The sequence below is a fragment of the Bison bison genome, unplaced genomic scaffold (genome assembly GCF_000754665.1).
Source record: "Bison bison bison isolate TAMUID 2011002044 unplaced genomic scaffold, Bison_UMD1.0 scf7180017864193, whole genome shotgun sequence".
NCBI classification, from domain to species: Eukaryota; Metazoa; Chordata; class Mammalia; order Artiodactyla; family Bovidae; genus Bison; species Bison bison.
The window spans coordinates 333,907-348,392 of NW_011494765.1; the positions used below are offsets into that span (position 1 = coordinate 333,907).

Below are 14,486 nucleotides of genomic sequence, written 5' to 3' on the forward strand. Positions count from 1 at the left end.
TTTATCTCTGGGCTTTCTATTTTGTTCCATTGATCTATATTTCTGTCTTTGTGCAAGTACCATACTGTCTTGATGACTGTGGCTTTGTAGTAGAGCCTGAAGTCAGGTAGGTTGATTCCTCCAGTTCCATTCTTCTTTCTCAAGATAGCTTTGGCTATTCGAGGTTTTTTGTATTTCCATATAAATTGTGAAATTATTTGTTCTAGCTCTGTGAAGAATACCGTTGATAGCTTGATAGGGATTGCATTGAATCTATAGATTGCTTTGGGTAGTATACTCATTTTCACTATATTGATTCTCCCAATCCATGAACATGGTATATTTCTCCATCTATTAGTGTCCTCTTTGATTTCTTTCATCAGAGTTTTATAGTTTTCTATATATAAGTCTTTAGTTTCTTTGGGTAGATATATTCCTAAGTATTTTATTCTTTTCTTTGCAATGGTGAATGGAGTTGTTTCCTTAATTTCTCTTTCTGTTTTCTCATTTTTAGTGTATAGGAATGCAAGGGGTTTCTGTGTGTTGATTTTATATTCTGCAAATTTACTATATTCATTGATTAGTTCTAGTAATTTTCTGGTGGAGTCTTTAGGGTTTTCTATGTAAAAGATCATGTCATCTGCAAACAGTGAGAGTTTTACTTCTTCTTTTCCAATTTGGATTCCTTTTATTTCTTTTTCTGCTCTGATTGCTGTGGCCAAAACTTCCAAAACTATGTTGAATAGTAATGGTGAAAGTGGGCACCCTTGTCTTGTTCCTGACTTTAGAGAAAATGCTTTCAATTTTTCACCATTGAGGATAATGTTTGCTGCGGGTTTGTCATATATAGCTTTTATTATGTTGAGGTATGTTCCTTCTATTCCTGCTTTCTGGAGAGTTTTTATCATAAATGGATGTTGAATTTTGTCAAAGGCTTTCTCTGCATCTATTGAGATAATCATATGGTTTTTATTTTTCAATTTGTTAATGTGGTGTATTACATTGATTGATTTGCGGATATTGAAGAATCCTTGCATCCCTGGGATAAAGCCCTCTTGGTCATGGCATATGATCTTTTTAATGTGTTGTTGGATTCTGATTGCTAGGATTTTGTTAAGGATTTTTGCATCTATGTTCATCAGTGATATTGGCCTGTAGTTTTCTTTTTTTGTGGCATCTTTGTCAGGTTTTGGTATTAGGGTGATGGTGGCCTCATAGAATGAGTTTGGAAGTTTACCTTCCTCTGCAATTTTCTGGAAGAGTTTGAGTAGGATAGGTGTTAGCTCTTCTCTAGATTTTTGGTAGAATTCAGCTGTGAAGCTGTCTGGACCTGGGCTTTTGTTTGCTGGAAGATTTCTGATTACAGTTTCAATTTCCGTGCTTGTGATGGGTCTGTTAAGATTTTCTATTTCTTCCTGGTCGAGTTTTTGGAAAGTTGTACTTTTCTAAGAATTTGTCCATTTCTTCCATGTTGACCATTTTATTGGCATATAATTGCTGATAGTAGTCTCTTATGATCCTTTGTATTTCTGTGTTGTCTGTTGTGATCTCTCCATTTTCATTTCTAATTTTATTGATTTGATTTTTCTCCCTTTGTTTCTTGAGTCTGGCTAATGGTTTGTCAATTTTATTTATCCTTTCAAAGAACCAGCTTTTGGCTTTGTTGATTTTTGCTATGGTCTCTTTTGTTTCTTTTGCATTTATTTCTGCCCTAATTTTTAAGATTTCTTTCCTTCTACTAACCCTGGGGTTCTTCATTTCTTCCTCTTCTAGTTGCTTTAGGTGTAGAGTTAGGTTATTTATTTGACTTTTTTCTTGTTTCTTGAGGTATGCCTGTATTGCTATAAACTTTCCCCTTAGGACTGTTTTACAGTGTCCCACAGGTTTTGGGTTGTCGTGTTTTCATTTTCATTCGTTTCTATGCATATTGTGATTTCTTTTTTTATTTCTTCTGTGATTAGTTGGTTATTCAGCAGCGTGTTGTTCAGCCTCTGTATGTTGGAATTTTTAATAGTTTTTCTCCTGTAATTGAGATCTAATCTTACTGCATTGTGGTCAGAAAAGATGCTTGGAATGATTTCAATTTTTCCGAATTTACCAAGGCTAGATTTATGGCCCAGGATGTGATCTATCCTGGAGAAGGTTCCATGTGCACTTGAGAAAAAGGTGAAATTCATTGTTTGGGGATGAAATGTCCTATAGACATCAATTAGGTCTAACTGGTCTATTGTATCATTTAAAGTTTGTGTTTCCTTGTTAATTTTCTGTTTAGTTGATCTATCCATAGGCGTGAGTGGGGTACTAAAGTCTCCCACTATTATTATGTTATTGTTAATTTCTCCTTTTATACTTGTTAGCATTTGTCTTACATATTGCGGTGCTCCTATGTTGGGTGCATATATATTTATAATTGTTATATCTTCTTCTTGGATTGATCCTTTGATCATTATGTAGTGACCATCTTTGTCTCTTTTCACAGCCTTTGTTTTAAAGTCTATTTTATCTGATATGAGTATTGCTACTCCTGCTTTCTTTTGGTCCCTATTTGCATGGAAAATCTTTTTCCAGCCCTTCACTTTCAGTCTGTATGTGTCCCCTGTTTTGAGGTGGGTCTCTTGTAGACAACATATGTAGGGGTCTTGTTTTTGTATCCATTCAGCCAGTCTTTGTCTTTTGGTTGGGGCGTTCAATCCATTTACGTTTAAGGTAATTATTGATAAGCATGATCCCGTTGCCATTTACTTTATTGTCTTGGGTTTGAATTTATACACCCTTTTTTTGTTTCCTGTCTAGAGAATATCCTTTAGCATTTGTTGGAGAGCTGGTTTGGTGGTGCTGAATTCTCTCAGCTTTTGCTTGTCTGTAAAGCTTTTGATTTCTCCTTCATATTTGAATGAGATCCTTGTTGGGTACAATAATCTGGGCTGTAGGTTATTTTCTTTCATCACTTTAAGTAAGTCTTGCCATTCCCTCCTGGCTTGAAGAGTTTCTATTGGAAGATCAGCTGTTATCCTTATGGGAATTCCCTTGTGTGTTATTTGTTGTTTTTCTCTTGCTGCTTTTAATATTTGTTCTTTGTGTTTGATCTTTGTTAATTTGATTAATATGTGTCTTGGGGTGTTTAGCCTTGGGTTTATCCTGTTTAAGACTCTCTGGGTTTCTTGGACTTGAGTGATTATTTCCTTCCCCGTTTTAGGGAAGTTTTCAACTATTATCTCCTCAAGTATTTTCTCATGGTCTTTCTTTTTGTCTTCTTCTGGACCCCTATGATTCGAATGTTGTAGCGTTTAATATTGTCCTGGAGGTCTCTGAGATTGTCCTCATTTCTTTTAATTCATTTTTCTTTTATCCTCTCTGATTCATTTATTTCTACCATTCTATCTTCTAATTCACTAATCCTATCTTCTGCCTCTGTTATTCTACTATTTGTTGCCTCCAGAGTGTTTTTGATCTCATTTACTGCATTATTCATTATATATTGACTCTTTTTTATTTCTTCTAGGTCCTTGTTAAACCTTTCTTGCATCTTCTCAATCTTTGTCTCCAGGCTATTTATCTGTGATTCCATTTTGATTTCAAGATTTTGGATCAATTTCACTATCATTATTTGGAATTCTTTATCAGGTAGATTCCCTATCTCTTCCTCTTTCGTTTGGTTTGGTGGGCATTTATCCTGTTCCTTTGCCTGCTGGGAATTCCTCTGTCTCTTTATCTTGTTTAAATTGCTGAGTTTGGGGTGTCCTTTCTGTATTCTGGCAGTTTGTGGAGTTCTCTTTATTGTGGCATTTCCTCGCTATGTGTGGGTTTGTACAGGTGGCTTGTCAAGGTTTCTTGGTTAGGGAAGCTTGTGTCGGTGTTCTGGTGGGTGGAGCTGGATTTCTTCTCTCTGGAGTGCAACGAAGTGTCCAGTAATGAGTTATGAGATGTCTATGGTTTTGGGGTGACTTTGGGCAGCCTGTATATTGGAGCTCAGGGCTGTGTTCCTGTGTTGCTGGAGAATTTGCTTGGTATGTCTTGCCCTGGAATTTGTTGGCCCTTGTGTGGTGCTTGGTTTTAGTGTAGGTATGGAGGCATTTGATGAGCTCCTGTCAATTAATATTCCATGGAGTCAGGGTTTGGACTTAGGCCTCCTGCTTCCAGTTATCTGTCTTATTTTTACAGTAGTCTCTAAACTTCTCCTTCTATGCAGCACCACTGATAAAACATCACAGGGTTTTAATCTATTGCCTGTCGCTTCCATGGCGGTTCCCTCTGTTATAGCTTCTTCTGTTTGCTGGTCTCTTCAGTGTCTGATATCCGCCCTGATACAAAGGGGGCAGTGGTGGGCACCTTTTTTTTAATCTTTTTAAGGCTCACTTGTTCAGTCGTACTGTGGGGAGGGAGGGACGCTGCAAATAAATAAGACTAGCGTGTGCTTGCAGTGCCTCAGCCACACTGGGCCTGCCCCTGTTCACAGTGCATGTAGCCTCCCTGCCCACACTGCTCAAGCTCTAGATTGCTCTGCCGGAACCATCCGCGGCCGGCCCTGGGCGGCTTGCACCTCCCAGGTCTAAGCCGCTCAGGTTCAGGCACTCGGGTAGTCCTCAGAGGCACAGACTCGGTTGGGCCTGCGTTTTGTGCCCTTCCCAAGTCCGAGCAGCTCAGACAAGAAAGACAAGACATATAGTTGTCTTTCAATGATGAGGTGTTTGGCAAGCGTGGTTGCTGCGACTTATTGCCTCCCTGCCGCTTGGTTATCTGGGTGTACAACCAGCGCACCTTCTCAGGTGGATGTTGACTGTCCAGAACCCCAAGAAGTTTTAGTTAGCAAAGAAGCCTGCTTACAGTTTTGTAGATAATGTCTCTCTGGGGCTGAGATTGCCCCCTTCCAGGTCTGGCTGCCTGTCACCAGAGGGGGACGGTCTACAGCGGCTATCTCTGTCCAGTCCTTTGTTCCATGCACCGGCCTGGCAGTGTCTTAGGTTAGGGCTGACTTTTCGCGTGGTAGATATCCCACAGTCTGGTTTGCTAGCCCAAATATTTCACTCAGGTAGCACTCGGGGTATTCAGGCCAGATCCTTACTCTAAGCGATGCAGCCCATGCTGTGCCTCCCTGCCCAGCCCCCGCTTGCTAAATCAGGATTATTTTCTTAATATCTCTTTCTAACAGTTTGTTGTTAGTGTACAGAGAAGATACAGATTTCTGCATATTGATTTTGTATTTAAGATAAACTCAGTTTGGTTTTAGTACTTTTATGGTTTTATTAATTTTGTTTATATACCATATAATCTCTCTAACCTCATTATCATCTAATAAATTGTTGTTTCAAAATCTGGTATTTTTGTTGCCCGTATATTGAAACCCAGTAAGAAGGAAGTGCACTTTACCTTGTTTGATAATAATGTTAGTATTTTTTAATTTTTCAAAATTTCTCTGTTTCAAAATCTTATTGAAATCTCTAAGTATTTTATAATTTAAGTTTTAAAAAATATTTGTTAGATTTTAATATTCTATTTGCATTTTTCTTATATTTTCTTATACTTAACAGTTGGCTGAAATTGGACCATTGGCTCAAAAGAAGGAGATACAAGAAAATTCACTTTCTCAACCCACACTGCACTATCTACATTTAAAACTACTAAAACAAATGAAACTGGCATATTAGAAGTTTTCTGAATCATGAAAGGGAGAAGTCTACCCCAGAGAAATTGGGTAACCCTGTAAATAAGAAATTTAAAAATGACAAAGCTATCTTTTCTTTGACTTTATAAATATTAATGACTTACATTATTGTGTCATATAAAGCAAATTAGTATTTTGATGTCAGTTAAGTTGTAACATTGTTTTAAGTCCAATTGTTTGGCATTTAAAGAAAAAGGAAGTGAATATTTTAAACATGAATATTAGGAGCACTCTGGGTTAAAAATTGTATTATGTATAATTCACTACAATAAAAAAATAAAAATTGCTTTTTCTAGTCCTTAAAATTGGAAATGAGGAAGCCATCAAGGCATCTTACAGGCTAACTAAGCTTCTTCCTGGGTAAGTACACACAGCAGTTGAGAAACAAATCCTGTTCCAGTTGACATGGCTGAATGCCTGCTGAAGAAAAGCCAGTAAAAAGAACCGCAGCTCTGTCATTCTCTGATACAGTAACTCATCAAATTAAAGATTTTGCTGCAAACATTAAGACTGAGGTTCTATCTGGACTGCAGAATTGCACTTTAGCCTTAAAAATGGATGAAAAAAATATGCTACAAGATGGATGAACCTTGAAGACTCAAGTGAAATAAGCCAGATGCAAAAGGGCAAATACTCTAAGATTCCACTTCTAAGAGATACTTAGAATCATCAAATTCATAGACAAATGGTAGAACAATAGTTTCCAGGGGCTGGAGACAGGGAGCAATGGAGAGTTCTTCCTCAATGGGTACAGAGTTTCCATATAGAATAAAAAAGCTCTGGAGATGATGGTGATGATGGTTGCATCACAGTGTGAATGTACTTACTGCCACTTAATACATTTTAAAATGGTTACAATAGTAAACTTTAAGTAATATATAGTTTTTTAAGTGTTTGTTTTAATGGACGGATTGATAAGTGTGGTTATATTAGCACCAACTAATCTGCAAAGAACTTTTATATGAAGACCTGAACTCTTCTCTTGATACATTCTCCTCCACATCTTGGGAGAAGCCCCAGGCTTTCTCTATGCATTTGCCTGTCTCCTTAAAAATCACTAGAACAATAAGCAACTAATTATCTGGAACACTAAGAAAAACACTGCCATGGTAGCCTGAGTTTCCTTGGTTTCCACTGAGAGGTCCTAGTTCTCTCCAAACATAGTGTTTAATGAGCTCCCTGGGGTTGATAACTGGGGAGGCTGCCTGGCCTCTTGGGATGAAGTCATATGCAGGACAGTCAGGTACTCCCAGGTCCCCATCCTATCCCTTAACATCTGAGGAACCTAAAGGAGTCAGGTGGTGGATAGTTGGGGATGGGAGAAAGGTTCATGATTCCAGTGCCAGGGGCTACACAGAGGAGTCACCTCTTAGGAAGGAGAAGTATAGCCACTTCAGGAATTCATAACTTCATCTCTAGGCTAAGGCAACCATCACAGGCACTCAGTATTGCCGGTCTTGACACCTCTCTCCAGAATATGGGGCTTTTTCCTTTTATTAACCTGATATGAACATTCCTTCTATGCCTCAAGCCCTCCAATCCACCTCTAGATATCATGGTCAAGAGGACTAAGGAGAAGCTACTGAGACCTCACACACACACACAAAGACCACCCTGGAGGTCACCATCCCTTACCTGAGTAAGTAGCTTGTAATCTTCAACCATATTCAACCTAGAATATGTCTACCTTAGAGGGTCAGAAACATTAAAGCCCTCCTATCTGATACGCTCATTTTTACAGAGAAGAAAAACAAGTTGCCCAATTACATGCAGCAAGATAATGCCATAGTTGGGCTACAAGACAGGTCATCTGCTCCTCATCAACCTGCATCCCTTATTTCTTTATCTGAGAACCTCAAACTCCTCCACACACCTCTGTCTCCCTTCTCCATTCACAAAAAGGAGGAGGACTGGCTATGAATGAGTGAAACTCCAAGCAAAGGGATCAACTCTTTCAGAGAAAGAGTAGCTGTGCTGAAGCTGATGGGCCAAAGTTCAGCTTCCATCATTCCAGCCTGCCTTCAGAATGTCCCCAAAGCCAGTCTTGTATCAAAGAAAAGTCTACCTCAATGGCTTTACCACAGCCTCAGAGCAGCAGGGGGACACCACCTCAAGAGCTTCCTGGATGAAATCTGAAACCAGTCCTGCCCCCACCCCCACCCATACACAGAGGGCAGGGAGAGAAGAAAGAGGCAGATGGGTAGGAGGGATGGGTAGGTGGCAGTTTTAGTAAGCCAGGGAACTTACAAGGTTTTCTTGCATGGCCTTAAGAGGAGGAGATCTCCACACCTGCCTGCCAGAATCTTAACAGTTTATACAGAGACCTTAACTGGTTCAGTCCGTGTATCAACAGATGATCCCAACACATCTTATTCTCTAAGGCTGTCTCCTTGGAACAGCTTCTATTGTGGGAACAATAGGCAGAGTGTAATTACCAAGGAAAGGTTGGGGGAGGAGCCTTTGATTGCCCAGGTTCAGCTCCAAGAGCCAAGCAGTCATATCCTCCCAATGACCTTTTCCAACTCCTGGACTGTCACACTAGTCCTGCAGTTCACTGATGGTACAGCACTAAATGACCAACTTTGTTCTTGAGGCTTCAACTGTTGTTGTTCAGTCACTAAGTAATGTCTGACTCTTTGCGATCCCATGGACTATAGCAGGCCAGGCTTCCCTGTCCTTCACCATCTCCCAGAGTTTGCTCAAGCTCACGTCCATTGATTCGATGATGCCATCCAACCATCTCATCCTCTGTCGTCCCCTTCTCCTCCTGACCTCAGCCTTTCCCAGCATCAGGGTCTTTTCCAGTGAGTGGGCTCTTCACATCAGGTGGCCAAAGTATTGGAGCTTCAACTTCAGCATCAATCCTAGCATCAATTTGCAGAGGCTTCAGTTGGCTCTATGCAAATTGATCATGTAGAGTAGAATTTGTTTTGAAACTTTTCTTTAGCACTGAAAGCTTATCTTCAAAACTATCTATCCTTTGTAAAAGAATCTGTAAAACACATGAAGGAAGAATTTTTCTAACTAAAGAGGAAGAATCCTCGGACCCCTGGGTCTGTTCATACTATGCCTCACCAGTGACCTATCTGTTCACATGGGAGTGTCAACCATGGGGTAAAGGAAGAACAGGATGAGAAGTGGAGGGAGGATTTGAAGCTGTGTCCTGGGGAAGGCCAGAGGAGGCAAAAGAAAGATGACATGGAAAAGGGAAGCTGTCCTCTTTCCCATCCCTCCCACTATCTCAGCTCAGAAACAGCCTGCCTTGGTATCAAGGCGGATGCATAGAAATAATGAGAAGAGCTGGGGAACTGATAGTCTATTATACCACATCAGATGGCTTTTGAATAAGCGAAAAATATTGCATGAAGAAAGGTCATCTGGCTTTGCTGAGCTATCTGAAACCACACTCGGTGACCATCTCATCCTGGGCTGGCTGTCAGTACCAGGCCCCTTAATTTATCTGTCACTGCCACAGGAAAGACCCTACAAAGCACGAAGCCCACTAGAATCTCTGTTCCTTCCCCTCTCTGACCAGGAAATTCTCATACATCCCCATTCTGCAGCTCTCCGTGCTTTGATCTTGCTCCCCTTTCAGTGGTCATCTCACTATTTTACACACAATCACACTCTTCCTCACTTTCTTTTACCTTAGCCAGCTTAACCAGTTATTATATATTTATGAGAATTATTGGGCTTCCCTGGTGCTTCAGTGGTGAAGAATTCACCTGCCAATGCAGGAGAAGCAGGTTCAATCCATGAGTCAGAAAGATCCCCTGGAGAAGGAAATGGAAGCCCACTCCAATATTCTTGCCTGGAAAATCCCATGGACAGAGGAACCTGGTGGGCTACAGTCCATGGGGTCACAAAAACAGTTGGACATGACTTAGTGACTGAACAACTTGAGAATTGTGATTTTTCATTGTTTCTTATATTACTTCTATCATTATATATTATTTATATAATTAGTACAAATTTTATAGCACACAGTCTTTAACAAAGCACTTTTCACTCCTTTTCAAAGATATGTTCACCCATTTGATGCCCACGACATTCTGATGGAAATAGGCATTGCATTTCCATATTTTCATGAGAAAAATAAACTAGGCACAAAGACTTTTCAGGGGAAGCAACTGGTAAGTAACTAAACCAGGAGTAGAACCCAAATCCTATACTATTTCCACTAATTCTCCTGATCCAAAGAATCTGATTCAGGTCCCTCTGCAACACGTCCCAGTTATTCAAGTAGCTGTCAAAGTTGCTTATTCTAATTTTGTGTGCACTCAGTCACCAAGTTGTGTCGGAGTCTTTTGGGACCCCATGGACTGCAGCCCACCAGGCTCCAATGTCCATGGGATTTCCTAGGCAAGAATACTGGAGTGAGTTGCCATTTCCTTCTCCGTGGTATCTTACCAACCCTGGGATCAAACCCGTGTCTCTTACGTCTCCTGCATTGGCACTCAGAGTCTTTATCACTGAGCCACCCGGGAAACCCATTCTGAGTTTACTCTGCAAATGAAGTCTGCAAGTACTTCATAGGGAGAGAATTAGTATAGTTTAATAGCTAAGAACAGGACCCTGAAACAAAACTGCTCTGGGTTGGAATTATAACCACTTACTCAGTGTATAATCTTGGGCAAGTTATTGAACATCTCTTAATGGTTGTGTAATTGCTTCTTCATCTGTATAGTGTGGGAGTTCTTAGGTGGATTAAATCATCATACAGTGCCTAGCACATGGTAACTACTTTCATTGTGTTCAGTATTTTTTTTCTTTTAAAATCTGTTTATTGTTGTTTTTTTTTTTGAAGGATAATTGCTTTATAATATTTTGTCATTTTCTGTCAAACCTCAACATGAATCAGCCATAGGTATACATATATCCCCTCCTTTTTGAACCTCCCTCCCTTCTCCCTCCCCATCCCACCCCTCTGGGTTGATACAGAGCCCTGTTTGAGTTTCCTGAGCCATATAGCAAATTCCCATTGACTATCTATTTTACATATGGTAATGTAAGTTTCCATGTTACTCTTTCCATACATCTCATCCTCTCCTCCCCTCTTCTTATGTCCATAGGTCTATTCTCTAGGTCTGTTTCTCCACTGCTGCCCTGTAAATAAGTTCTTCAGTACCATTCTTCTAGTTCCATATATGTGTGTTAGAATATACTTATATTTCTCTTTCTGACTCACTTCACTCTGTATAATAGGTTCTAGGTTCATCTACCTCATGAGAACTGACTCAAAGGCATTCCTTTTTATGGCTGAGTAATATTCCATTGTGTATATGTACCACAGTTTCTTTATCCATTCATCTGTTGATGCACATCCAGGTTGCTTCCATGTTCTAGCTATTGTAAGTAGTACTGCAATGAACAATGGGATATATGTATCTTTTTTCAATTTTGGTTTCCTCAGGGTATAAGCCTAGAAGTGGGATTGCTGGGTCATACTGTGGCTTTATTCCTAGTTTTTTAAGTAATCTCCATACCATCTTCCATAATGGCTGTATCAATTTACATTCCCACCAACAGTGTAAGAGCGTTCCCTTTTCTCCACACCCTCTCCAGCATTTATTGTTTGTAGACTTTTTGGTGATGGCCATTCTGACTGGTGTGAGGTGATATCTCATTGTGGTTTTGATTTGCATTTCTCCAATAATGAGCTATGTTGAGCATCTTTTCATGTGTTTGTTAGCCATCTGTATGTCTTCTTTGGAGAAATGTCTGGAGAAATGTTTTTCCCACTTTTTCATTGGGTTGTTTGTTTTTCTGGCATTGAGTTATATGAGCTGATTGTATATTTTGGAAATTAGTCCTTTGTTAGTTGTTTCATTTGCTATTATTTTCTCCCATTCTGAGGATTGTCTTTTCACCTCGCTTATAGTTTCCTTTGCTGTGCAAAAGCTTTTAAGTTTAATCAGTACTTTTTAACCACAAGGATACAATGGTGAACTGGGGAATACAGTGTTGAATAGCCAATAAGATCTCTGGAAGATGTCCTTGGAGAAGTAATACCCTGGCCTTCTCCTATGTCAATCAGGTCTCCTAATGGGAGAAATCATCTTGATCCAAAGCACACTGGGGAGAAAAAGATGCTATAGGAACCTATGCCATTGTATCTTAGGAAAGTGCCAAGATGCAGACTGTGGGGATCCTTTCCAATGATGCAGAGAATTTCATTTAAGGGCTTGAAACATTTTTAAAAAATTAGTTCTCAGTGTCCTTGAGTGTAGACTTCTTCTCACTCATCTTTTATATATCTTTTTCATTCTTTATCAGCAATCACTGAGAGACATCTGCAGATTACTTCCTGTGTTTGCCTCTGGAAATAATTCTGATTGTAGGAAAGGTGGACAGTAGGAACCCAAATCCAGGCACAGAATGACTGACTCAGCCTCAGGTAGTTCTGGCTGATAACCAGGATCTGATCCTGGGTGTGAGGGCTGATAGTTGATTTCTGATCTTATTCCACTACAGCTCAGTCTCCACCTTTATAATTGCTGAGCTGAGGGACAATTCCTTCCCAACAGGGGTCCTGTTTTGTTCTCTGGATCCTCTGTGCCAGTTTTCAGATTAGAATCCAGCTTCTGAAGCCCAGAACCTTGCTATCCAGTCCTCTCACTGTTATCTGCCAGCCTACTTACTCCGTTTATATAGTTCTTATGCTCAGATTACAATTTATGACTCAGCTCTGATCTACTGTCAATACACTCACCTGTTACTTCCACGATGACTTCCTAATTACCACCCACCTGAATGAAATAAATTAACCCAACCAAACAGGTGCTCTCTCCTGATGCCAGAAAGTGGTCTTCCCTTATGCCACACAACTCCAGAAACTGGTTCTGTCCCCGTACCATAAAGTTTCATCTCCTGGAGGGTTGTAGACTTTCCAATTTCATGGCACTCATAAAGTGATTGTTACTCAAACCCCCAAATGCATTTCACAAACTTTTTCCGCAGAGAGTGGAGCTAGGAAAACCATCTGTAGGATGTATATGTTTTCTCATGGAGAAGTTGAGGTATTCTGATATTTGTTTTGAGGAAACGAAAAAGAATTCCTGTCCAAAACAGAATAGCCTGAGGAGGTAAATTTCATGCTTTCTGTCTTTATGGCTTAAGGTAATGAAAGTTCAGGAGGTGACTTTGTGCTGTGTGTCAGTCAGTGGCAGAGCCAAGATGGAAAGCCAGACATGTGTGACGCTAAAATCCATGTGCCTGTCAACTATACCAGCCACTCATCAGAATTCAGAACTGGAGATTCCAAGCCAGGACTCATGCCTAGCATTCCTTTAGATTTTCCACTTGGGGGACAGCAATGACAAGAGGAAACCAGAGCCACATCACTGAATTCCTCCTTCTGGGACTGAGCAGTGACCCCAAACAGCAGGTGTGGCTCTTTGCCAGCTTTCTGGTAATGTACCTGGTCAATGTGGGAGGCAACTCAGTCATCATTGCAGCCATCCAAGGGGATGTTCGCCTCCACACCCCCATGTACTTCTTCCTCTCCAACCTATCTTTTGTGGACATCTGCTTTACAAACGTCATTGTGCCAAGGATGCTGGCAAACATGCAGAGCAAGAGCAAGAAGTTCCCCTTCACCCAGTGCCTGACACAGATGTATTTCTTTGTGGCCTGTGCAATCACTGACAGCTTCCTCCTGGCTGCCATGGCCTTGGACCGCTACGTGGCCATCTGCCACCCACTATGTTACACCACCACCATGAACCCCAGATGCTGCCTCCAGCTTGTGACAGCATCCTGGCTGGTATCCCACCTCCACTCCCTCACCCACACCATCCTTATGGCCCGCCTCTCCTTCTGTGGGCCCAACATCATCCACCACTTCTTCTGTGATGTCCAGCCTCTGCTGATGCTCTCCTGCTCTGACACCTCTCTCAATGAGCTCTTGGCCTTCACAGAGGGCTCCTTTGTGATCATGAGTCCCTTCATCTTCATTACTGTCTCTTATGTCTATATCACCCGTGCTGTTCTGAGAGTCCCTTCTGGGAGAGGCAGGTACAAGGTCTTCTCCACCTGTGGGTCCCACCTCACAGTTGTGGCATTATACTATGGGACTGCCATCTCAGTGTACATCCGCCCCTCATCCACCTACTCAGTGACAAAGGACCGGGTGGTCACTGTCATTTACACTGTGGTAATCCCCATGCTGAACCCTTTTATCTATAGCCTTAGGAACAGGGACATGAAGCAAGCCTTGAGAAAGCTGGCTAGGAGAAAAGAACAGAATAAGCATTGAAGACAGAATGGGAAGATAGCTGAAATTGCATAAATATCTCATCCCTCATCAAACTTCTTCCCATCTATTCATTTACTTATATTGGTATAGAGTTACGGTTTCCGGCTTTGTCCAGTGAGTTATAAGCTATTACTTCTGTGCCTGTTGATGTTTCCACCATTCTCTGAACACTTTCTTGCCTTCTATCACATCAAGATATTCCAGACTCATCTTGCACTTTCTCTGCTCCAGTCCTGAAATCATCCATTTCTCTAAAAGCCAGGTTTCCCAACATGGATGTCAGCTTCACTCTGGGAAGACTCTCATAGTGAAGCAGGGGATATATGGACCCCAGGCTGAGCCGCTGAAATCTATCCCTTGTGGACAAATACTCAAAGATAAAGATAATGGCGGGAGCAGTTCAGTTCCATTCAGTTGCTCAGTTGTGTCCGGCTCTTTGTGACCCCATGGACTGAAGCACACCAGGCTTCCTTGTCCATCACCAACTCCCAGAGCTTACTCAAACTCATGTCCATCAGGTCAGTGATGACATCCATACAACCATCTCATCTTCTGTCATCCCCTTCTCCTGCCTTCAATCTTTCCCAG

At 41.0% G+C, this 14,486-nt stretch overlaps 1 protein-coding gene across 1 annotated transcript; it reads left to right on the forward strand.

The window, feature by feature from the left end:
* Window positions 1–12,956: 12,956 nt before the first annotated feature.
* Window positions 12,957–13,898, forward strand: LOC104991570 (olfactory receptor 1L4-like). Its single transcript, XM_010844110.1, has one exon. The coding sequence runs from the start codon at window positions 12,957–12,959 to the stop codon at window positions 13,896–13,898; it is 942 nt and encodes a 313-aa protein (XP_010842412.1).
* The last annotated feature ends 588 nt before the right edge of the window (window positions 13,899–14,486 follow it).